This window comes from Hyposmocoma kahamanoa, unplaced genomic scaffold, assembly GCF_003589595.1.
Source record: "Hyposmocoma kahamanoa isolate Upper Pololo Valley unplaced genomic scaffold, ASM358959v1 64, whole genome shotgun sequence".
NCBI classification, from domain to species: domain Eukaryota; kingdom Metazoa; phylum Arthropoda; class Insecta; order Lepidoptera; family Cosmopterigidae; genus Hyposmocoma; species Hyposmocoma kahamanoa.
The window spans coordinates 14147052-14174490 of record NW_020653852.1 but is presented as its reverse complement, the minus strand read 5'-3'; the positions used below and the strand labels follow the sequence as shown (position 1 = coordinate 14174490).

Genomic DNA, 27439 nt, shown 5'->3' with positions numbered 1-27439 from the left:
GATAACAAACATAAGGTTAAAACTTTACAAAATGATAACAAACATAAGGTTAAAACTTTTCCAGAGTTGTCTTCTCCAATGTGTCAATTCACCGATTCATTGCTCGGCGAAGCCAATAATAACCTACCTGATGATGCTCATGATACTGAGTCATTCATGTTAATATATTTAGATCATTGAATGGTAAAATACTTATTTATATACGTAGGTACTGTTTCTAATTTCTGAGTACGGAAGCCTGGTCAATTGAGTCATAGCTAATTTGATCATTGCTATCACTTGTGGTGTTTCCTAACCTCAATTTGTATCGTTTGATAGGATTGCTTTTAGAGCAAGTAATTAATTTCCTACAAGCATTCAGTGATCGTCTTAAGTCTACAATTCTTCTTATTAACTATTGATTCGGCGACTCGCGTAATTAATTAATTTAGGTACCGTATACAAAGACATTAAAGTGATTAAAACGGCCGCTTTTTTTGCTTATTCATTAATTTTCTTCTCGTGATTAAATTAAAGGTACATTTTTATAAATCTTGCAAGCTGACAATATAAAACAACATAATATATTTAGGAACTGAAACTATTTTTCCGGATTTAAATCGCGTACATTTGTTTTTTCAAACAATCCAACGTTTCGGGTTCTTTACAGGTGCCATGTTCACGGTTGACTGAGGTGGTACAGTCATCAACCAGTTATATCTAATATTAATGCAAACCACCTTATTTTTTCAACATACTTACAAAAATTATTTGTTAAATACCTTATTTTTAATTTTACAAAGAAATATTCCAATTTACGCTACATTGTTTTACAAATTAGTTTATTGTAACATGAATTTTTATTAAGTTAAATTTATTATTAATTAATAATGGAAATAAGAATAATTTAAAACATATTAATTAGTACTGCAGTCTTATGTCTGTTTGGGATTTTTCATCAGAGGAAAACTGGATCCCAAACTGGTGGTACGGAGAAACCATCTTCCCTGTTGAAATTAGGATGTTTTTTAATTTCAATGGCCTCTCGCAGCATACTTCGTCACCACGCGTCAAAGAACATATAGCTGATGTCAAACACCGTCGCGTAAATAAGTCTGCAGTCTGCGAGCATGTCATGGATACACGTTCAATGAAGTGTGACAACCCCAGGTCCTTGCAAAAGAAGTCCGTTATCTCTATCCAGGATACAGCGATTACTTAACTATGTTGAAAAAATAGGGTGGTTTGCATTAATATTAGACATAACTGGTTGATGACTGTACTACCTCAGTCAACCGTGAATATGGGACCTGTAAAGAGCCTGAAACGTTGGTTTGTTTGAAAAAACAAATATACGTGATTTAAATCCGGAAAAATAGTTTCATTTCTTATGTGTTACAATCGCAAAAACCTAAGAAATCGAAACATAATTTATTTTTAAATAGCTACATTTTTTATTGACATCAAGAGACGGGACGAACAAGTCGTGCGCCTGATACTAAACTACACGCCTGTACATAACAGTTACAGTGCCACTCAGAGCTTTAAATTGTAAAGATCAGAGGGGCACTACCACCGCGCCAGTCACCCTGAGACATAAGTTGACAAGTCCCTTGTCCCTGTAATTTCATTAGCACCCATACCCTTTAAAACCGAAACACAGTAACGCTGACATTACTGCTTGGCACTACTACTCTGGAGGAACTCTTTCACAGGGAGCTCTACTGCTATTAAATATCTAAGAAGCTTTCCGTATTTCAATATTTTATACATAGTTTTATTCTCGATATTTTGTTGATGACACTAATACTCTTACAAAGGTCTTTTGAGATTTATTTTTCCGTAAGTATATAATGTGCATAGTACTGAACAAAATGTGATAGTATTCCTTTAAAGCATTGAACGGACAAAGCCTGAAAGAAGGTATGTAGTATAATATTTCGTCTTCTATTCCTGAGATTTGAGTAAAATGTAAGCGTTGAGGTAACCTTTTAGGCATTAGACATCTTTCATTTCTCATGCTCTGAAATGCTCTAATACATACATGGTCCTGTTCAGTTATGTTGTATTTTAAAATTCAAATTTATCCCGTACTAATACGGTTCATTTTGCTTGGGTCGAGTGGCAGGGAGACTTGTTTTATATCTGAATTAATAAATTTTTTTACGAAATTAAAGCCATTTGAAAAATTTATGTCGTATACGTGTTCTATTTAGTTCAGTTGATATAAAAAAAAAATCATTGGTGTATGTAAAGTATCTATTGAATACAGCGGTTTCGTGTAAAATTTCGAGGTAAGTTTTTTTTTCTATCGTGAAAATTTTTAGGAATTGTGTTTTCACACCGTATAGTATATCAGTATCGGTGTATATCCTCAATGTTATTATATATTCTTTCCAAAGTGATTGATTCAACACTTTCACTGTTATTACGGAATTAACCAAAGTCATTTGGGGTTGTATAGACTATTAAGTTCTATGGGATATCGTCTGCTTACTTTCTCAAACTCGTATCTTATAAATAGTGATTATTCAGGAGATGGCAAAACTCCCTATTTATTTTAAAGTTCTTATCAAGGGTGTTAATTTGGACGCATTACTTTAAGAATAGATAAAAGCCAGTGTGTAAATGTGAAGGAAATGTGATGTAAAATCAGCCTGCAAAATTTATATATACAATCCATTTTTTGCATTTCAGTAACTTTGTGCTTTAAAATACGAGTTTGAGAAAGCAAGGCGACGATTATTCAATTCATTAGCTTAAAATTAATTTGAAATCGTGCTACACCGACAACATTGATTTACAATCGTCAATATCAAAATGTTCATTTTACCTAGTTCTTAAAAAAAATCTTAAGAATTACATCTTTCTCCTATCAAACTCACTTACCTTAATTAATACCAAGAGGTTTTCATAGAGAACCGGAAAAAAGGCTTCAGCATTTGCATAATTAAATATCGGAATTAACTCTACGATCCCAACGAAATAATTAAGTGTTCAACAAAGGAATTTGAATTTGAAGGGTTTTTATCAATCTTTTTTTTTTCTTTTTATTCCCGGGAACTTTGTAGAGGTTTATGATTCTCGAAAGATTAAATATTTCATTTTTCGTGTCGCTAATGGATGGATGGATGGTAAAAAAAATAAGGGCTCTTGGGATTAAAACAATGTTATTCTTAATGAGGAGAGTGTTTTCCTATTTCTGAAACTGTATAAAAAAACATTGTTGTGTACGCTATTTTTTAATTATTACCCTGACTAAAAAGGTATATTACCAAGTAGCGTTATATTTTAAAAGATTAGTTAAAACCATTTACCCGAAAAGTGAAAAAACAGTGTGTTATTATGAATAAATGTAACTTTTTCTGGACGTGCTATCTCTATACGAAGAATCCAGGTAGATTAGTATTTCAGTTTCCTGTACCTATTTATTAATAATTTTACTCTATTCATTTGTACAAAGAATACTTCGTGTACATAAAACTACATACACGTATGGCATGTAATTCTATGTATCCATTGAAATATGCAATTTCCAACATGGCAGCGAGATGTTCTCGTTTGTCGCGTGTCGGTTACATAGCTTCTTCTGCATCCCTGGTGTGTTTCGCTTCGCTACACGGTTTCGTGACTTCGCTTCGTGAGCTAAATTGCTATGCTCCTTTACCTGTGAACTTTACTTCAATCCGGAGCGACATCGGTAATGAATTTCACTTTGTGTACCCGTATTATTTTGCTTTAAAAACTCTGCTCCAACATCTGACATTAACTAGTACTTGTACTGTAGAGACACTAATGTATCATTGAGTTTATCTATTGTTTCAGTGAAGGGTATTATTACACTTATTATTGAAAAATAGTTATTAAAAGTATATATTTTTCCGATTTAATTGTTATTATATTATTATATAGGTAGCTTTATATTATTTTGTACCTTGAGATTCTGAAAGTACTTCATAAATTCTGTGTAGGTTTCGAAAATCCTTTAAGCATCTAATTTGCAAATTTTTTTGGTCCTCTAAGGCGATTTATTTTGTAATTTGTTCAATTATTTCGCTCTCAAATTGATCGTAATTTTCCATAGCAATAGGGTATTAGGCGGTATCGAAGCGCAAACGAAAATAAGCAGATAATAATGATGTGCCGTCGTCAATAAAACTCGACATCTTTTGAGGGAGAGGTCCAATCCACGCGCGGCACAAATTGATCATCGTAATTTTCTTTCATTGTAGATATCGGAAGCCGATTGTTGCGCTCGATAACAGGCAATGCAAATAATGTATTTGTATTTTGCCATTTGTCGTTTCGTGCTTTTGATATTATTTTATATATATATTTTAATATTAGCCTTTTTTTAAATTTAATATTGTCGTAGTTTTTATAATTACATACCATCCCAAAATACAAGCTTTTGCTTAGTTTGGGATTCGGAAGCTTAAACATTTTATATAAGTAGCACGTGCATACAATCATTGAAATAAGTTTTTTTTTTATATATATAACGTACCTATTGTTTTTAATTTTACGTGTACATGAATGAAATAAATATTATTATTATTTAAACTCAGCAACGTTTTACAGTAGGCACTTAGTACTTATGCATAAAAGTACCGTTGTATAATTCCTTGTTACATTTTTTCTGTCCATGAATACCGTCCTTGAACCTCACAAACCTGAAAGAATAAAGATCGCGTAAACTGTCTTTGCACCTGTTGTTTATGAAAAGCCAATGCTACTTCGTGGGCACTTTCAAGCAAGAGCTTAGTTTTCACCACGTTCCGTATTTTTGCCTAATTAGGACAAGTGCCGGCTGATAGCCGCTGCAAGCACGGCTTAATGCCAATTACCTGCGCACCCCATTGTTTCAGTGTCAAGTATCGACTGCAGGAGCTCCGTGCCGCTAGCGGTCCGCGGCTTAGTCTGCTGATTTATCAAATACGCAAATATAAATAGCCATGTGAAGTGCCACCGTTATATTCTCGTTATTGTGAAAAAGTGAAATATCGGATATTTAATTATAACACCTTGTTACTTGATATCGCATGTAGCATTAAATAAAAAAACCTAGGTTAAAAATATTGTTCTCTTCCTTTCAAAGCGGCGGATCAAGCAAGCTTTTTACGAAGATTCGTTTCTTCATAATTTATTGCAACTCAGACGCAAGCTATTTTTAAAATCGTTGCACATGAAAAATATCCGAAGAAGCGAGGCATATTGCACATTTTTTAATATCGGCGTACTTTTCTGCTACCAATACTTCACGTAATATGAATCCGGGTAGTAAATCGCATAAAGTACGACGACGCAATGAACGGAACGGGGAAAGCGACGGCAAAAATTAATTTCATGTGATGAATGATGAACGATGACGTTGCAATTTACAATTTTCAGTGAAAGTATTAAATCGCAACAAACCGAACGGGTTCCACTACAAAACCGACATGACAGCAGGATATGGTTGCGTATCTGAAACATGTTACTGTCGAACATTAAGGTTAACACATTATCAAGTTACAAAAACCCACTATTAGCATCCTAACACGTAGGCAAATCTTTCAGAGATTTGTTTTAGACCGTGTCACGGCGCACCCCTTTATTCAGTTATGCGACATCAAAAGATGTGACATCAGAGGGCGCATATTCGATACGGAAACTGTACCAGGATTATCCCATCGTAAACAAACAACCGTCCACAAAGCCCGACGAACTGAGAGCTCACGTGAACTATGCTAACGAAAAGACGATAAAACCTTTATCTTATTACGGATCTACTCTTACGAAAGCTCCTACGATACGCTTCCTCACTCGGGTCACCATCCCATTTAGTCGTAATTTTTTGGACTGGATAATAGCAGTTAACTTTTTTCGCTCTTAAACGTGTTAACGTAAAGTTTATTTTCAGGAGCACATTTAAAATTTTCAAAGCTTGTTTTAAAAGCCGTGGCGAACGCAGTGTGCACTTTGCCGAGACGGTGTTGGAGTGTTAGTAGACAGGGGAATGGATAAACCATATATTTTTAAAGGTTTCCGTTGTCGGCTCGTAAAGAATGATCCGACGTCTCGGGCGACACCATTACTTCTCGTGGCCCATGAAAAATTCATACAGCAGCCGTTTGATCGCGTTAACGTGCGGTGTCGTCGCGGTGCGCGCATGCCTCGGGGGGGCGTTAAGCACGGCTTATGGCATGATGCTTGCAATACCATTGCCATGCGCACTAGCTGTAAATTTAATTTATCTACACCACGTACTAGCATTTTCCATTCATAAGTAAACGCGGTTTACTATGTATACATTCCCGACCAAAAGTTTAAGACCACTCTTATAAAAGTGGGAAAATGAAATAAAACTAAAAAACTTGAAGGTATACGAAACTTAAAGTTAAATTGTCATAAAATATATAAATGTATATACATTCACATATTACACAGCTTAAAATAATAGTAAAGAATATATATAATTTTTTTCTATTTATTTATAAGGCACCAATAAAGTACACCATAAATACATTACAATCTAGCCAAATACAAGACTAATAAGTAATTTACATTTCACTTAATCTAATATATAAACAAATTATACTAAGAATTCACCCACGGGCAATCTATTAAGGCGAAGACACTTTTATCATGTAATCTTTTTGTTTTGTCCGCTTTAATCGCCTTATGATATTGTGTGGTCAAGGAGTTGAATGGCCTCGACGTCCACATGATGGTGAACCCTGTGTTGATGGGCTTTGGCGTATTTCTGTACGATCTTGTTTACGAATTCCATTTCCAAGTCTCGATGGAGGTCTTCTATTCGTACGTACCAAGGGCCATTCACAATATTCCTAAGTATTTATTCTGGAAACGTTGAATAACATCTATGTTGGTCTTTGCGGTGCAGCCTCTTAGCTGTATACCATAGGTCCAAACTGGAGTTAGGATCTGCCTATACCATAATAGTTTATTGCTTACAGATAGTCTAGATTGTCTGCCAAGCAACCAGTCATTGACTTACTAATAAACAGTACATATTTATGTAACGAATGTCTAGTTCTTCTCTTTTTTTCTTGACGTGGGCTTTCCAGTGAAGCTTAACGTCAAGTGTCATGCCAAGATATTTGGCAGTATTTGCATATGGTATCTGTTTGTTGTTAACAAATACCGGTTGATAATTGGGTTTCTAATAGGTAAAGTCTATATGCACTGACTTTGTTTCGTTGAGCTTAATGCGCCATATTTTTGGCCATTCGTAGAATATATTCAAAGAATGCTGTACCTTTTCTGTTGCTTCATTATGGGTGCTTCCAACAGCCATTATTGCTGTGTCATCAGCGAAGGTAGGTAAGATGCTGTTTTCTAAGTCTGGAATATCATCATTGTATAGCAAGTAAAGAATAGGGCCTAGTACAAGTGTACAAGGAAGTCCTTGAGGTACTCCAGCCTCATTTTTCTTCAGTACAGGGAAGGCTTGCAAATAAATGGATTTTTACAAATGTGAAACGATTTAAATAGTTTCTTTGGCAAAAAATTGTCCTTTGCATTGTATTACTTTCGGCATAAATCTTGACTTACAAACAATTAATTTATTAATATATCTTCGAACATATTGTTCCCGCTTTCGTATAAAGCCTTCCATATTCATGTCTTCCTGGGAAGAGGGACACCTACCACTGATATTCTTTCCGTATCCAGCTTGCTTTTCCTAATACACTTCAATCAAGTTGAGATCGGGAATATGAGGTCGATATATCTTGTTCTTCAAAGTATGTTCCAACTCGTTGCTCTCGAAATAACATCTACATAATTTAAAACTATGTTTCGAATCATTGTGTTGTTGAAAAATAAATCCGTTGCCAACTACATTCAGCCCCGAAGAAAATCAGTTTATTCTACTCTTCTTTCATATTTTTTTCGATTTGTACCAAGTGTCCGGTTTTATTGCCCGAGAAATAACCCGAAACCATAACAGCATCCATCATCAAGCTTGCCGGTTGGCACCACACAATCTGATATCAATTTCCTCCGGTGCTACATTGAACGTAAATGCTTCTTTCTCAACTAAATATTTCAAATCTCGTTTTATAAGTCCAAAAGACTTTAAAATCTTCTTTTGGCCAATATCGACTAGTAAGACCAACATTGCATCTGTTTCTGCTTGTTTTGTTACCTTAAAAGAGGTTTCCAGACGGTCATGCGAATAACTTAGCATTCCTCATTGTCTTTTTACTGTAGTTACTGCCACAGTTTCGATTGAGATTAGTTTGCTTTGACGCATATGTCTTGCATTGACTGTTACGTGCCTATTTCGTTTGGTCGTAACAGCAATGAAATTGTCCTCACTAGAAGTGGTAGCTTTCAGTGCTTCTTGAACTGGGATGATCTCTATTACTGAGAGCTTCCTTGTATCATTATATTACAATTTTAGGTTGACAATCATATGTTACTCGGATGTACCTCCATTCTATGAAACAATAATAACAAATCGTATTTCTGTGCTAAATTTACGTGCTTTTCCCATTTTCAGACCATTTCTGGAAGCCCCAAGTTCGGATTCAGTAAGATTGTCCACTAATTTATAAATAATAGAGTAATCTTTAGAAAATATCTCTGTTAGGAAACAAACACAACGACATATATTTTTTAAATTAGCCTATTATTGTGTCCAATGGACAAAGGTCTCTTCTCTTGATTTCCACAATTCCCGGTTTGACCGGTCCAAGTCATTAGTCCAGTCAGTGTTAAATAAACCCGAAATAATTCGCATCGTGGGTCATAAAAATATAGCTATTCCTCTACTTTATTGACATTGGTTTATGTAAAGAAGCAATGCGCTCTATTGCGCATTTACACGAGGATTGCATAAAACAATGGCTTTTTAGATATTCTTTAATGATAATAACATATACAGGAGCCCAAAAGCTTGTTTTATTAATAACACTTTTAGTATTTTGTAAAGATAACGACAGTTTTTACAAGCGCTATCAAACTTTTGTTCGGCAGTGTATATGCTAGTGAGATAATATGCTTAATGTGAATGTATTTGTTGCAGTGGACCTCCTTCAAATGCTGGAATTCAACGTGACCGTTTCATTTCCCGCCGCTCCTTTACTCACAGTTATTTTGGCGCTAGTCGGTGAGTACATTTGGTTATATTATCGATATTTTATAAGGATCATAAGAACAAACCTTAGCTACTCCTGTCGCCAAGCAGTGATGTGAGCATTACTGCGTTTCGGTTGCTGAGGAAATTACCGGCACATGGGACTTGTCAACTTATATCTCAGAGTGACAGGTGCAGTGGGGCAGTGTCCCTCAGATCTTTGCTATTCAAAGCTCTGAGTGACACTGCAATTGCATGGAAAGCCGTGTCGGCTTTTTCGTCCCGTCACTTGGTATCATAAAAAAAGCAAGTTATAATTTAATATCACCAAATTTACGATAAGAAATGGTGGTAATTAAACAATTTTCACCATTTAAACGAAGTGAATGATGCCGAAGACCTGAGGTGGCGACGTGTGACACTCATGGATCTCTTCTCTTGTCTCTAGTCTCTTTGACACGTTTGCATTGATATGTATGTGCCTCTCCCACTCGCTATTCCTATGTTGACAGCTTATTTGTACAATGTAATCGTACCTTTGGTGTAATGTGGATTTAACATGTTATTACACGTGCTTTTGTCACATGAAAGTCATAAAATAATACGATCTGTTCTAATTATTTCTTTCGCAATCAATCGATAAAACTATCGACATCTACATAGCTATTTAAAATTGTATGAATATTGGCAACTCTGCAAATGTCATTTTACTCCGTCTTCAAAAAAGACAGACTATACGTGAAAGAAATTATGTGAAGTTATCAAACTTCCCCCCCAAAAAGTCCCCTATTGAAGCATAAAAAGCCTTCGACTAATTTCGTTCGTAGAATCTTTAAACCTCTCTCCTGAAAAGTTGTCATTGTGCATATCGTCGGGAATAGTGCAAAGGCGTGTGTGTAGCATTGGTAAAAGGCACGTATCTTCACGAGATCAAAGTTTACAGTAGAGCGTTTAAACAATAGTAACGACTTTCATTTTTGCACAGTAAGCATTAATTGAAGTTATTTACGGAGTGATAACAATAGATTCCAGTATATCAGGCTAATTTGGTTGCCACGACTTTACGCGGATTTGGTTTGGCCACTAATTTACCGAAATGGCAACTTCATGCTAGTTACGCGTAATTAGACTATTCCCAACGATAGTGTTATGAACAATCATGTCTGTTACAATACAAATATACAAAACTGGCTAAAAAGTATTACCAACAAAACTAATTCTGAAAATACACCTCATGCGAACCTTTTTTTTGACATTGATATGCTTTTGACGTAAACACTTCGTGACATTTGTATCTTAACTGTTTGAAATATACATACGATCTTAGAATAATAACGCATAGAATGATAGTTTCATATCAAACGAACTGTCACAAGTGAGGCAAAAATCAAATTCATGTAGGCTAGTTTTAGTAGTAGGTTAATTTTCGGTTTTAGTGACTATTTATATAAAATTACAAGTTGAAACGCGTTACTTCCTTGTAGAATGTGATGTTAGTATCTATTTTATGTTTGCCTGACGTATTTTTACACTCATTTACCGCACATTTCGTCATTTTTAGCTAAAATTCTGGAGCTGTTCGCGGTGCAAGTTGACCTTGAGCACTGAAGCCCGCTCGTGTAGGCCCTTTGGGAGCGCTTCAATTTGCCTCACTTAGCGTGTGCGGACTAGGTTTCTATGCGTTATTATTCTAAGCATGCGATGCCAATAATGATATGTCTTTGTTCATAATTGTGAGTATAGTAGCGGTAAAATATAAAGCATTAGTATGTTATTAAAATTCTTGATTGGGTGTTTCATCCTGCCGTTATCAGGGACCTAATCGTTTCATTTGACATCTCCTTTTAGTCGTATTCTTCATTGCTGAAGGTCGTGTACTCGAAAAATTTGTTTCCGTCTGATTCTGTTTTCGGCTTCTCTTTCGGACCAAGTGATGGTTACTTGGTCACTCCATCGGCTCGGTGATCAACCGCGGAGTCTCTTTCCCTCTATCTTACTCACCACAAGCGTGTTGTCAAGGTTGTCTGGTTATCGGCGAGCAACATGACCAAAATACTTCAGAATTTGCAATCCAACATTCTTAAAATACATGACTCAATGCTTCAGTTTGAAGTTTAGAATTGTTTTTTCAAATATTCGAATTTCACTTTAAACTTCAGACTGTCTTTTAGGTTATGTGATTCGGAGCAAGACAACCTTCGGTGGAACATATTTCATTATAATCTATTTCTTTGAATTTCTATTACTAATATAATCAATAAGGCTAACTGGTAACATCATACAAGGATAATACGCCAGCGAATATAGCTAGCTATGATTAGATCTATGCTGGGCGCCAATAGAGCAATTACGATAATGGAGTGGTGACATTTTTATCCTTATTTAACTTTTTTTTTATATACAGTACACCTCATATTTGTTTCTTTTTCCCTTAACTTGTTATTAATTTAAAATTTAGTTCTATAATATATTGTTAAGCCGAATGCAGTTCTTTCAACAATACTATAATTGGATAATTTTCAGGTTAGTTTCCTGTACCTAATTTCGATGGCAATTTTTATTATTTAAGTATTCGAGTAAATTATCGTGAAATGTTAAATAATATTTCACGTTACGAAACTCGAATATTAAATAATACTTCGAGATAATATTCCACAATATTTAAATAATAGAAATTGCCACCGAAATTAAATAATTAACCTGAAAGCTATCCAATTACGATATTTTAAATTTAATCTGTACAACTATTATCTGTTAGACTGTTCTACAATCTCAATTAAAGACACAAGTCCTTTAAAAGACATACAGTAAAAAGTTGTCTTCCGTTATCAACAGTTATTCGGAAAAGGCGTTGCGATTATTTTTGTGTTGCAGAAATTGGAGTGTCTCGCGTCTTTATGGTTACGTTAGTAGGTCGGTCGATTCAACAAGTAAGTCGGGTGAGCCTGTTGCGCGCGGGCGGGGGGCGGGGCGCCTGTTGCGCCTCGCAGACGCCGCCGCCGCCCACCCTAGTACCGCCCGACCAGGCCCATCCACTCGCCTCTACTCCTGACCCACTTCCACAAAATTCTCTACTTCCCGATCACCCCACTTTAACAACCATCTTGCCGAGCTGGATTTCTTTTCAATCGCCGTTACGGCGATATGCTACGGCTTTACTCATAGGGCACCGTTTATCAAATATCTACGTAACGATTGCTTGTTGCCCAGCAAGTTTTTTTACAACGACATTATTTTTTTAATGCGCTGTATATCCGACAATGTCTATTTGTTTCGCGTCTCGCTTAAATTGCCCAGACTTACGGCCAGTGTGTCAGACACTGGAATTCCTGTTGCGTTCCTGAAATGCCTTGTAATGGTTAACTTGGCGATTTCATATATATTTTTATCGTAACAACAAAACACACGCTATCTGAACACATCGCGACAATTTGTTGTCTTTTGACATTAACATTAAGTTGACAAGACGCAAACACGATTGTTTCGCTAACGATTTGTTTGTTTTCCTCGATACCATCAAATGTAAACTAATGCCTGTTTGGGTTTTATTTTCTTCGAACGATTTCGATCGTGATATTTTCTTTTGCTTAACTTTTAAGAAATTGTAGTCTTGTCTTGTTCGTGAAAACTATTTAGTAAAGTAAGAAAAAAATTAATGAGTCAACTTTTAACTGACTCATTAATTGGGCTTTAATTTAATTGGTTGCTTGGGTAAAAACTTTAATTGGTTGATTTTAATAACTCAACTGCGGTGTACTCAATAAGAGGGTTGTGTTTCCCTGGCGAATGTACTCAAGTTAGCTATTGTATCTACTGGGATTCATTTTACCTGCCTTAATTGTGTAATAGCTGATTTGTAATCAATACCCGCATTATGAACTTCGTCTTGATTTAATTCACGACGTTGAGCAGAATATAAGTTAAAGTAAACAACCTCCGTTTTAAACAATAACAATAGCTGCCTAGAAAGAAGGCATTGCTACAGTATTTAAATATCAACCATAAATCTGACTCTATTTGTTATTTCATCAGCATTATTTAAAGTAATATTTTTTGTTTAAAATTCAAGTGATGTTACGTTATTTATTTTAGCTATGTACTATATAGTCGTTAGCACTAAATTAATATGGCTAGTATTGTAATGTATCAAATTTCAATACAAAATAATACACTGAGGCGTGCAATAGCGTTTCCTCTAGAGTTGTCTTCAAGTTACTTGAATCGAAATACGAAATACGACTGTTTCTTTGACGAGTGAAACGTAAAATTAAATTTGCAACAAATTATTTATAAACTTGGTTGTTCAATTTATTCATGTGAATTTCGTGTTTTTACCAATCTGTTACTATTTTTATATTTAAGTACGTAGTCGATTCCTAATACTTGTCAATTGTATGACCAATAAAAGTAAAATTATCACTTTTATTGGGTGTAATTTTATATCACACGTGATCAGGTTTTTTTTACAAGACACAGATTTCGAGCATAAAACTAAAATCACAAGTTAATTAAATTGGCGTATTATACATACGATGATTACCATTACCCTGTCTGAACCTATGATTTGTTATTATTGATAAGTACATAAAGAGGAAGATTGCTATTCTCCGAATAATTCTTCTCTTTCAAGCACGCTACGTGAGACAGTAACTTAGTTGGACATAATTGTAATGCGTGTTGCCGTTTGCGTTTGCGTCATAATAATAATAACGCACACACTCAACATGGCCTCGCAATAGGGAAACCCTGTGTCACGGGTGCCATGGACACACACATAGACAATCACAAAGTACACCCACACTCACGAGAGAAATAAATGTAGGCCATACAAATATTTCTACCGGCCCGGGAATCGAACCTGAGACGAACAGTCCGGCATGGTAACCGTTCGGCGACAGAGGCAGTTAAAATTCCTATTGTTCACATCACTTTTAGAACAATATTAATGAAGTGAATTCCGAATGTCTGCTATACGCTCCACAGCCAGTCATGGGTTTCCTCGAAATTTAGACCATGGTCACGCTTACCCGGTGCTGGTTGACGACTTTACACGTTTTCTATAGGCTGTGAACTTTCTTAGATATAGCTTTTACTGTTTTCTTTTGAAGAATTGAATATCATAGGTACATACGGCAATAGGGATTCAATTCCTCAATTATCACAAGACTTTCACCGCTTTTGTTATTGTCCTTGTATATTTTATATTAGTTAGACGTGTGTTCTTTATAACGACAACAAGGATGGCACAGTAGTTTTCGTAATTTTTTGTACATTGTATTACATTTCCATTACAGTTTATAGTCTCAATCAATAACATTGCAATTGTGAGACCTGCTATTATTATACACATACAGTACAACTTTATACTCAATATCTCTCGGCGATCAGGCAATCATCGGATTTCCGAACGCACCCGAATATAAATTTCCATGTATAGTAATTATTAACCCGACGAAAAAAAGCGAGGAATTAGACCCCCTAACAGTACGGTGTGGATAGTGTTGTGTTATGCAAAATTTCCATTTTGAAAAAATCATATTTATCAGAAAAAGAAATATTTTCCGGATATAATTCTAATATTTCCTGAAGTTACTGAAGAAAAACGATGGAGCCATTAAAAAGGTTTTTATTCGTTGTTGTGAAATCCTTTTAAATATCGTTTTTCCTATGTGGCTTTACAGGTTTAATGTTTATAATTCTCGCTAAACAAAACTTTAAAAGATATTTCTAAACGTAGAACATAATATGAGCCTTTGAAATTATCTTTTTCTAACTTTAAAATTTTTTTTTAATTTAAAAATTTGCACTACCTGAAATATTTCGGAATATTACCCTACAGTAGATGTGGACGACCAACGATGCCGCGACCAACAGTAAAATGTATTAAGCACATTCAGTGAGAGAGTCATACATCACTACGTAAATAAAGTCCGCGTTGCACTGTTAAGGCCCTTATAACTATGAAGCTTTTGCCTGTCTGTACGTCCGTCTGTCTATGGCATCACAGCTCCCAAATAAATGATCTATTGTCAACTGAAAATCTTTTTACTTAAAATCCTAATTTAATCAGGATGGTTCTTAGCCATTTTTGATGAATAACACTTCAGCTGTTCAAAGATCATCTGCCCCTTTTTATATATATTTTTTTAATTTTTATAATATTTATTTTACTTCCACATGTCCGATCTACTTGAAATGTGGTATACTATAGAAATCCAATGACATTACAATAATTTGGAAACCTTGATCGTGTGCTGCAACTAGGACAATCTGTAAACAACCAAACTCCTCAACTATTTACAGTAGAACTATCATGTTTGGGCCTATCAAATTGGTCTCGACGAGTCGTTTAAATTTAAATTAAATTATTTTATTAAGGAAGCATGGCGAAAGCGGCCCCAATAACGACGAAGAGCCGTTCATGGACTTTGCTAGTGTAATTTTGCATTTTAGCTTATGCCTAGTTATCAATATATTTTTCTATATTTTTAGAAGTCGTAAATAAAAAAATTGTAAAACATTTTATTTTAGTTAAAATGCAAGAACACAACGCAATTGATTCAGTTTGACCATAGATTAGGTAACGTTCTTGTACGTACGTTTCATTTTAAGCATGATTTAATGTTTATCTACCTGAAGTATTGGTTATTTTATAGTACACACATAAAACATTACAGCATAAAGAATACCTTATGAAATAATCAATTAAACGGTAATGACTTGTAGCAAAAAATAAATGTGATGTATATTTAAATGAGAGATAATGGAAGTTGCAAAGGAACGTTTTGACAAGAGACTTCTTGTCAATGTCACATTGATATTGAGAACAGTATGACCATTTATGGCAGATTGCTGCCATTTGGGCAGAACACGATAAGTTACATTAAATGTGGCGGAGTTTAGCAGATGAGAATATTGGGGAAGTTCTTTATTATTTCGGGAATAAACTGAAAACTTGTTGTTTTCTGCTACTACGAACAAACATCTGAAGCGAAATACAGGACAATGTTATAAACATAACCGATATAAACTTTATAACCCCAACTTCTACAGGCTGCACTCAATTAGCTTTTTTGATGCTTTGCTAATGAATCACGAGTATTGATAGGTCTCATTACTGCACTTCGCCAAAAACTCAGGGTCACAAAATACACGGGATTTCGCCATCATTCTTTATCGTCTATAATAATTTGAATTTAAAAGTATGTGCTTTTTTGTTTTGCTTTTTACATGTGAATTATGTAGATATGTAAAACTATTTCCCTATTTATAATAATATTAATTCTTTATTGTTAAGGATATATACTAAGAAAGCTAATAAACTAAATAGTATTTTTCTTCTAAATAAATATTACAAACATAGTTATTAAGTTGAATAATGGTTTAAGTATTTTCAAAACACAAATATTAGTGTAACATAATAGACACTAGTGTACAGACTGTTGTATCTCGATTAAATTCTCGTAAATCACAGGGAGATGTGCGCCACAGCAGCACTACCTCAAAATTCATCACGTCGACGGTTTGTAGTACAAATTTCAGTTGCTCGACTCAATTATTGTTACGAGCGGGGCTGGGAAATTCTAATCTTGAAGTTGTGCGGCTCACGTGTACCCGCATTGCATATCGTCTGATTAATATCGCTCGACTCGTGAGGCTTCTGATAACTTTCGAATTCGAGTTCGTACACGTTCGTAGCCATGAATTAAGCACGCCTAAATAAGCACCATTAGCATTTAAAAAATATAATTAGTACCTTAAGCGTCCTTTACGTCTACTTACGTAGTGAATTTTTACCTAACTGTATTGTTGTTAATAAAACTTGTATGTTACACAGCCCTGGTTCTGCGTTAGCCCAGTTTAAAAATATACATCGTTATTTCACAACTAAAAGGAAATAACATTTGAAATGTAATAATTGTAAGGTTTTCCGCGATAGAAACTTTTGAACGCATTTCTAAGTCATCTTTCAAATATAGTACGGGTATTGTGCAAGTATTTTTCTTAAAGTCAATTGAATACACGTGTATTTTGAGCTTAAGTTACGTGTAACTGAATACAAGGTTTTTTGCAAGACTTAAAAGTTATGCTTTATGCTACTAAATTAATTTCCTAATAACATTCTACGACATGTCAGAGGTGTGTCTTGTTGGAAACCAAGCGACTTTTTGGTCATTCCATTGCGCATGTATAACCAACTTGAAAAAAAAAGGAGGAGGTTATATATTCGGTTGAATGTATATTTTCCGATTTCTCCGTCAATTGTGGACCGATTTTCAAAATTCCTTTTTTTTGTTGGTGTACAGATGGTACCTCTTAAGGTCGTTGGGCCGATGAAGTTGCGGTTCGCAAGACTTTTATTGTACTCATGTTGAACCACCCTGCAACATTTTGGAGGCATGTGGTTTCTACGGCCACGTCTTCTGTGGCCCTGGGTTTTGTCTTTTTTTCCCCGACGGCTTTTTTAATCCAAGTTTTCTGATGACCTCTTTAGTCTAACGGTCTACTATGTGGGCGCTTGATGAGAAGGTTCCAGATTCGATTCCTGGTAGGACCAATTTGGGAAATAAACTTTGGTTCTGACTTGGGTGTTCCGGGTGTCCCAGTGCCCCAGAGTAAATTCCATTTGTTTTAATACAGGGAATTCCCTAGTTTGAGATCAGGTAATTGGTGTGGTTAATAGCATTGAAAAAAAAAATATGTCAGACCGCGGCGTCGTTGAGTTACACACATTCCTGCAATATGTTATATTTTCTCTCACCGCTCATGGGAAGTATTTTTTTTTTTTTTAAATAAATAAATAAATAACGCACACACTCAACATAGCCCCGCACTAGGGAAACCCTGTGTCGCGGGTGCCATGGACACACACATAGACAACCACAAATTACACCCAAACTCACGAGAGAAATAAATGTAGGCCATACAAACATTTCTCCCGGCCCGGGAATCGAACCTGGGACCTCTGCGTGGCAGTCCGGCATGGTAACCGTTCGGCCACGGAGGTAGTTATATAAGGAGGTGTTTAATAGTAGTAGTATTGCTATTAAACATTTGATATCGATGCCTTACTTTCTCAACACTCTATATAATATACGCTATAAAGAGTGATTATACAAGAGATGGCAAAACTTTCTATTTATTTTAAATTTCTGATCAATTTGAATGCATTACTTTAAAAAAAAAGAATAGGTCAAAACCAGTGTGTGAACATGAAGGAAATGTGGTGTGAAATCAGCCTGCAAAATTTGTATATACAATCCATTTTTTGCATTTTCGTACGAGTTTGAGAAAGTAAAGCGACGTTATACAATGGATTTCACTTAGAACTTAAAGTCATTGGTATACGCACCGCCACTGTGGCTTGCAATATGTAGTTGATGTATATTATAATTTGTTGCAAAAATTGACCCTGAATATAATTCTTATACGCCTAGGGAGCTCATTGTGAAAGAGTTCGTTCAGGGAAGTACTGCCACCTCACCTATTTCTGCCGCCAAGAAGTAATGTGATCATGACTGCGTTCCAGTTTTGAAGGGTAATAATGCTGGTGAAATTGAGACGTATAAACTTATGTTCCAAGCTGACGGACGCCGTGTCCGTGCCTCTCAGATCTTTGTGATTTAAAACTCTGAGTGGCATTTCAAATGTTACGGGCAGGCGTGTCGCTTACCATCGGGCGCACGACTTATTCGTCCCGTCACATAAAAAAAAAAACTGAGTGTAATCCTTTACTTAGGGATTGACATATAATCGTATTTAAGAAATACGGAAGTCATAAGAAGGAACAACTGACTTCCAAATTCTGTCATAAGGTACCTATATTTGTGAATCGAAACATATTGACTATATTTGTGGAATATGTGTGTAGTATATTATAAGAACAATAAATTTACAAGAACACCATGTGTTCCTTTTTAACAAAATTTCTCTTTTTAACAAAACAAAATATACAATTTTGTAAAGCGCGCTTCTGTTGAACTTGTCTTACAACATGTCATGTTTTTAATTTTGGTGATGTCTATCCGTAAGTCATTTCGGGGAGGCTTACGCATCTTAAATTTCAATCTGCTTCAGTGATGCTATCGTGCACCATCCGTCGCTCCCGCCGCTCGTGAACTTTGAAAAATGTCTAGAGAAGAGATTAAACTCAATCCGTTCTTGACGACGAGAGGTTCGGCATATTTAATCAGATCTATTATCTACGTCATTCTTTTCCATGGACTCGCAGACGTTTCAATTATATAAGATAGCGAACTTCTAAGATCTCTACTTAAATATTTTGGGGTCTGCCTTTCTCGTTTGGTTGTAAATTTTCAATGATGCAGAATTAATGGGTTACTTAAACGAAATGTAGTTTATAGTATACCTTTTCCCAAAAAGAAAATGCCACTTATTAATTTATTTATACGTGCCGTACGGCCCGTTAGCTACGCCGTGAAATGAGAACGTGGGTCACGTTTTTCCGTAAAGTTAACACGGGACCTCCCAGAGCAAAACAAATCTTGACCCGACCCTACATGCGCTCGCAGTTTTTGACGCGGAAAACAATAACGTTGAACTAGTAAAGGTGACGCGTCGGGATGGGCCTATTTCAGCTGCTCTCGTGTTTTTGTTTGCTCGCATCGCATCACGTTTCCCGCGAGCACGTACGCAAGCCTGTATACTGAATACTAATATACTCGGTGGATAGACGCTGCACAGGTACCGGCCGAAAATTGGATTCGCGTCGCATACACAGCGCCGGCTCCATATTAACGCTTGGTCCATCGAAACAATACCCAATCAAACGGAGTGCAATGACGGCATGCAGTTGTATTTTGATATTCGTGCCTACGTATTAAATGTATATTATTCTCTATATAATACTTTGTTTTCTCTGCGGTCACCGTACAAATGTTTACTTGGAATCTTTGCGTATTAAAGACATGTTTTATTGCATTTCGTATCTGATGATATTGTAAACAGCGGCGTTATTGGTTGCATAAGTAGCAACTTGGCGTGTACGTGACGAATTATAATCTGTTTGGACGATAATCCCTGTGCATTGACCGTCGGCATGAATCGACGCTGTTTGTACTAGACGATTGCGCTATCTTAAATTTTTTGGACTATTTAGTAATTCCTTTTATTTTAGTGATAAATAATACAGAGATTTGAAATATATAGGTCCATTGCTCGTTAGTCACACGTATGTAAATTGACCTTATTCATCTCTATATTGTTTACTCATTCCATGTGTATTCATTGCCGTAGAAATAATTTGGATAACGTTTTTTTAGAAACGATTAAATGTAATTTGATTCTCTAATAAATGTAGTTTTGAAATCAGTATAAAATTATTTTATATCTTTTATATTGGTAGAATAAGCTTGGCAATACCGTTTACCGTATCAAATATACAAAATATGTCATATTGACATGTCAAATGTAATTTTTTATCATAATTTTGTGGACTAGCTACTAAGGAGGCGCTTAAATATTCACGTAAAGTTTTATTCAGTAGCTTCTGTACTTTTTGCGTTATGCTTGTATATCAAATCAAACGGAAAGACGAACAATATATATATTTGGTTCTCGCGATTAGGTTGTCACTATCGCTGCACATTGGAAATAAAACTACATTTTCAGATCTAAATGTAGTATATTTGGTTTTTTCAATACAAACCAACACTGACCGGTCAGCCGTGACCATGGAACCACACCTGTATAGGTTGTGTATTTTGTTTAGATCCGAAAATATAGTTTAATTATCAACATATTTTTGAGTTTGGATTTGTTCATATTTTAATGCTTTCTAATGTATCTTACCAAAATGTTTCTTTGCAGATTAACATTACATACGAAAGTGAAAGAATATAATGTCTTTATTAACTTTCACAAAAGAAACATATATTTGTGTATGCCTATCATATGGTCCTCACATGTTCTTGAATATAGTTTCGTTTGTGAGAGGCTCTCACCTATACATCTCTAAACAGGCATAAGACAGGAAGATGCGTGTACTTAAATAATTACAAAATACAGCCAGAATGAAAATTAACTGTTGTTAAATTAATTTTATTTACATTAGAAAACGATTCTTAGTACGTTTTGTTGGAAGTGTATGTATGTGTATATGCATAGTTTTATGTATTGTCACTGTTTTTTCTTTTTTCATTCATCAGCATATTAACAGTGCGCTGAACCTGCAAATTAATAGCAAAATGTTTTCAAAGCTTTTCAACTCTATCGACAATGACGCCCAAGGTGGATTACTCACTCCGAGCTTTTCTCTTTGTTTAATGGGGATTTAATTTGCCGTATCCGTAAACAACATGGGGCTCTGTTCGCCACTCATTACTGGCCACTCCTGTCTACTGCACGGGGATGTCGTTTTTAATAACAGTTTGGCGTATTCATTTCGTCGAAGCTTTGAGGAAATTTTAAATTCACTTTTAACGGTTAAAATTGAAAAATTTTGGGTCGATCACTAGTTGCAATTTTGTACATCCCAAATTACTTTTTTTTTAAAGAGCGCTCTTGTTTGCTGTTGAAATGTAATTTCGATCTTGTACCATATATTTTTTTGAAAATGATTTCGGGTTTTGCTGTTGAAATGTGATTTCGATCTTGTACCATAATATTTAAAAGCTTTCTGGTTTACTGTTGAAATATAATGTCGATCTTGTACCATATCACTTTGTTTTAAAAGCGCTCTGGTTTGCCGTTGATTTATAATTACGATCTTGTACCGTATTACTTTTTTAGAAAAAGCGTTATGGTTTTCTATTGAAATATGATTTTGATCTTATACTATATTACTTGTTTAGAAGATGCGTTCTGATTTGCTATAGAAATATAATTTTTGATCTTGTACCGCATAACTTTTTAGAAAAATCGTTTTCGTTTGGTGTTGAGAAATAATTTTCGAACTAAATATTAAGTCTTTCATATCCCGCGTAACTTAACTATTGATTATTTGTCAAAGGTCACGGTAACACTCGCATTGTATATTGACCTTCATTCAAAGGTCCGAGGCGGATAATTATGAGGCTTTGAAAGTGAATATTTGGGTCTGCATAAGAATAGATAGGGGTGGGATGACAGTGCGCCGGCGGCCACGCTAGACACCGATGACGCCGCATTAAAATGAAATCCATACGAGAATGATTGATGAGCCCTGCAAACACCGCGCCCGACTCATTCAATTTTCTGTCCCCACATACGCTGCAGCTCTATTATAGACGTGGAACGTTTTTTTTATAATCGGAATATTTCGACGGGCTTTTTATATAATAAAATAGAACCTGTATTGCAATGCTATATTAAGTTAATTTATATAATTTTAGTCACATATTGCCAGATTACAAACTGTACTTATGAAAATTATGAACACATTTATGCTCTCCTTTGGTTTAGAACCAGAAAGTGTCTTTTTGAAAATTTGAAATTGTTCGAACTCCTGATATTACAGCTTATGAATATTTAATTGTGTATTTTTGCATATGTATTCCTATGTAAATACACTATAAATAATTTATTTATGTGTAATTATTGATTAATTGGTCAAGTAGCATTCGTGAATTTCTCTCACACAGTATTATTACCAATTCAGGTACCAACTAACCTCTTAATCTTCAAAAGTCAACTGTAAGAAAACCCTTCGTAGCTGCTGGTCTTTTTATACTATTATAAGCACTTTTATTATAAATTCATACATATATTTGTGGTAAAATAAAGTGTGTGTAATTCTCGGTTTGCACTGTCCTATTTATGATTGACAGTTATTAATGTTTTTTTGTTTAACTTATTTACGATACGAGCTATGATGAGATATTTACGAGATATTCAACATATAAGGTATACGTTCACACACTATATGCACTCCCCAAATGTAACCTCTTTGTCTCTACTACTACACCTATATATGTTTCGGGGTGTAAAATCGTTACCCGTAATATGGTTACTGGACGTATTGGTTTCTCTTATAACACGTCCCTCATTTGTCAACAACCGGACAGAAATGCATTTTGCACCGTTCGCTTACACTCACTTTACATTATAATGTCCATCATCTAGTGTAATAACCTCGCCCAAGATACGCCTGACTGCTTTGACACATTACTCAATTTATTTTTAGTTCCAAAAGCTCGATTACTGCTCTCTGGTGTTTTCGTCATTGAGACTTCGAATTGTACTAATAATAATATTCAAATTCAAATTCAAAATAATCTTTATTTCATAGGTAAGCATTATTACACTTGAAATCGTCACAATGGTTAAACTCTACCGCTCATTCGTAAGGCAGATTTCCCTGAGAAGAATGAGCAAGAAACTCTAGGGGTTGCTCTTTGTAAATAACATTTACAATATTTTTTTTTATTTGAAACATCAGAGGTCGAGACTACCTCCATGAGCTAATCGGGTTACTACCACGGATTTTTGTCATCCAAGTACGCAGAAGTTGTATAATAACCTTTAGTATAAAGTTTTTGTTTCACTATAGTTTTAAGCCTCGTGAAAGGCAAATTTTGTAAATCAACCGGAATCTTGTTATAGAAGCGTATACATTGCCTCTTAAATAATTTTTTGACTTTGTGAAGACGACTATCAAGAAAAGCTAGTTTATTTCTATTCCTCGTATTAATGTTATGTCTGTCACTATTTTTCATAAAGAAATTACTATTCCTTTTAACATAAATTACATTTTCATAAATGTACTGAGAGGCTAGCGTAAGAATGTTAATTTCCTTAAACTTATCTCACAAAGATACTTTGGGGCCCAGATTGTAAATTGCCCTAACTGCACGTTTTTGCAGGACAAAGATTCTATTGATATCGGCGGCATTACCCCAAAGCAAAATGCCGTATGTCATTAGTCTGTGAAAGTAGCTGAAGTAAACCAATCTAGCGGTTTCGACGTCTGAAAGTTTCCTTATTTTTTTAATCGCGTACACTGCAGAGCCGAACCGTTTTGATAACTTACTTATATGGGGACCCCATTGCAATTTAGCATCTAACGTTATACCTAGAAATACAACTGTATCCACAAGATTCATTTTTTCTTTTCTAACTACAATGTTTGTAACCGTCTCTCTAACGTAACGTAAATTTCACACAATGTGTTTTTTTCTCATTAAGAAGTAGGTTATTAACAGCAAACCAATCAACTACTTTAGATATAGCATTGTTCACATCGTCGTAGGAACATTGGTGCCTTTTAACTTTAAATAATAAGGAAGTATCATCAGCAAACAATACTATCTCATGTTTTATACCCTCCATAAGACTAGGTAAGTCATTAATATAAACTAAAAACAAAAATGGGCTTAGAATTGAACCTTGAGGGACACCCATGCTAATTGCAGATCCTGATGATCTCGTACCGTTAATATCGACCCTCTGTACCCTACCACGCAAATACGATTTAAGAAGGTCGAGATCACGTCCCGCCACACCATAATGGCGAAGTTTCCTGACCAGTGTATCATGGTGCACACAATCAAAAGCTTTGGAAAGGTCACAGAATACACCAATAGCATCATGTGAGACTTCCCATGCATCAAATATATGATTAATCAACTCGACACCAGCGTCGGTTGTAGAGCGACCCCGAGTGAAACCAAATTATTTAGGAGACATTAAGTTATTATTACTATAAAAATGTGCACACATCTGATTTAGAATAATTTTTTCAAACATTTTACTGAGAGTTGGTAGTATTGATATAGGTCTGAAATTGGTGGGGTCAGAAATACTACCAGATTTGAAAAGTGGAATAACTTTGCTTTATGAGGTCAGGAAAGACACCATCATTAACACATTTATTAAAGACACAGGCTAAGTAAGGCGCAATACAATCAACTATAGAACTAATTACTCTGACTGAAAGACCCTCAAGATCAGCAGTATTTTTTATGTTTATAGACTTAAAGGCTTTAACAATATCGTTTGAAAATACATGACCGAACCTTAAATTAGAGATACTAACTGCATTATTTTCTTTTAGTAAGGATTCAGCGGTGGTGGGAGATGAATTTAACGACTTAGTAGTCAAAATTGGAATGTCAGTAAAGAAATTTTCAAATATTTTAGCAACTTCTGCGTCTGTGTTTACAATTTTGTCATTAAATCTTAGTTGAAAATCTAAGTTACGAGGTTTGACCCTTCTAGTTTTGCTGTTTATAATATTCCAAGTCGTTTTTACTACATTCGCGCTGCTTTTTATTTTATTATTTATAAATATTGCTTTGGCTGCAACACAAACACGTTTAAACATTTTCGAATGTTTCCTAACAAAATCATTAAAACTGTTACTAGTGTTATAAGTCATTTCATAGTACAGATCATATAGTCTTTGTCTACATTTGTGAATTCCCTCTGTCGCCCAATCACTACATTTCAATGAATTATTAATAGTTATGATTTTGGACCTAAAAACGTTATCACGTTCACTTTTGACTATGTTGAAAACTGAATTATACAATTTATTGGGATCGTTAACGTACAGAAGTTCAGTTAGTTTAAGCATTACATTATTTCTATAAGCTTTAAGTCGGCCATTATTTATCGGAACACATGTGATATCCTTTTTTGGCATTTTGTCAACAGTTATATTAAAAGTGGCCAATTGTGACCGCAGTGATCAGAAGTTAATTTATTTATAATAGATTTATACTAGGTACGGCGTTAGTATAAATGTTGTCTAAACAAGTGGCAGTAGTAGAAGTTATTCTAGTAGGCACCAAGAAAAGATTCACAAGATTATAACATTGGAAAAATTATATGAGCCTACTGCTAGCACTGGAATCTTCTAATAAGTTAACATTGAAGTCACCACAAACAGCAATATATTTATTTGTATTATTTAATTTGCCTAAAACTTCATCTACTTTTTTTTCAAATAGTTCGTAAGATAAATGAGGGGGTCTGTACACGCTTAATATAACAAGCCGTTCAAGCTCTATGCAGGATATCTCTATAGTCCGCTCAATAGATAGGCTCACAATATCTGTACGTTCTTTAAATTTTAAATTATTTTTAATAAGAATTAAAGAGCCGCCATGAATAGCTTTTTCGCTGCTGAACGAACTAGCCACCTGGTGATTGTTGAAGCTAAACATGAACTGATGTTTTGATAAAAAGTGGTGTTCAGTAATACAAAGAATATCAATTATGCACTTTTGTTCGAATGTCGTCTTCAGTGCAACGTAAATACGTAAGTACATGCAGTGGGACTTAGAGTTGATATAGTAAGGAATATTGCAGAAAAAAATAAATTGCTATTTATATGCTATTTACGTATGCTGTAAATAATAAAATTGTTTTAGAAAAAAAAATTAAGTCACAAATATATATTATTTACTTACGTACTATATACTATTTGTTTTCTAACGCAAAGTGACACGTGTGACTTTGTAAATTTCGAACGTGTTTACGACACATGTCGTCGGCTAAATTCATACAACTGTTACCTCCATTAATGTGACCTTTTGAATAGGTACAAAAAAAACAGAATTACTCTAAAAAAATTATATGACACTAGAAATTATATTTTAAGCATTAATTGCCCGATAGAAGAGTAAAAAAGAGATTTCGTCCAAAAACAGAGTTATATGGTTTTTATATATGTTACTCTAGGCACACTTTTAAGAAAACCAAGTTTTGTAAATTGGGAAATTAGGAACAGCCAAACTTAAACAGTTTGGCTGTGCCTAATATTGTTTCCGTAGATAATTAGTTGCAGTAGAAGAGTTCCTTGTGAAAGAGTTCCTCGAGGGAAGTACTGCCACCTTACCTATTTCTGCCGCCAATCTGTATTGTATGCATTACTGCGTTTCGGTTTTGTAGAGTAAGGGTGCTGGTGAAATTACAGGCACATGGAACTTGTCAACTTTTGTCTGTGAGTGACGAGCGCAGTGGCAGTGCCCCTCACATCTTCATGATTTAAAGCTCTAAAGTGGCACTGCAACTGTTATGGACAGGTGTGTCGCTTACTACCACTTGATATTATAAAAAAAAATCCTTTACATAGTACAACGTATTTTCTGGTTTTGAACTAGGTATTTGATGTAACAGATTATTATTGAGTTAGAATTTGTAAAAAATGTTTATAATTTCACTCTGAATATTTTTAGGTGTTTTGCACTGTCAAGGCCAAAGGCATGTTTCTGTAGTAATTAAAGCGCGATATCGATCTGGTCAAATGACGCCCTCAGGTAGTTTCATTAGTGCAACGTTTTTAGCGGCTAATGGCGTAAGTGGATCAGTCGCGCTGGACGTGCCCCACGGTCGAATCAACATTTGCTCACGGATCGAATTACCACCACACACCTAATATGTTAGACTAGGTATAGACGGCTTATTTCAGATGAGCCCTAACTTTACATCCTT

The 27439-nt window shown here is 35.1% G+C and overlaps 1 protein-coding gene across 1 annotated transcript in view; it reads left to right on the top strand.

Annotated features, from left to right (window-relative positions):
- The window catches only part of LOC113230939 (membralin), a 155118-nt gene that overhangs the window by 32197 nt on the left and 95482 nt on the right, over positions 1-27439 (top strand). Inside the window, exon 8 of the mRNA XM_026465049.1 lies at positions 9014-9097. Within this exon, the coding sequence (XP_026320834.1) occupies positions 9014-9097 (84 nt within the window). The remainder of the gene's footprint in view (positions 1-9013; positions 9098-27439) is intronic.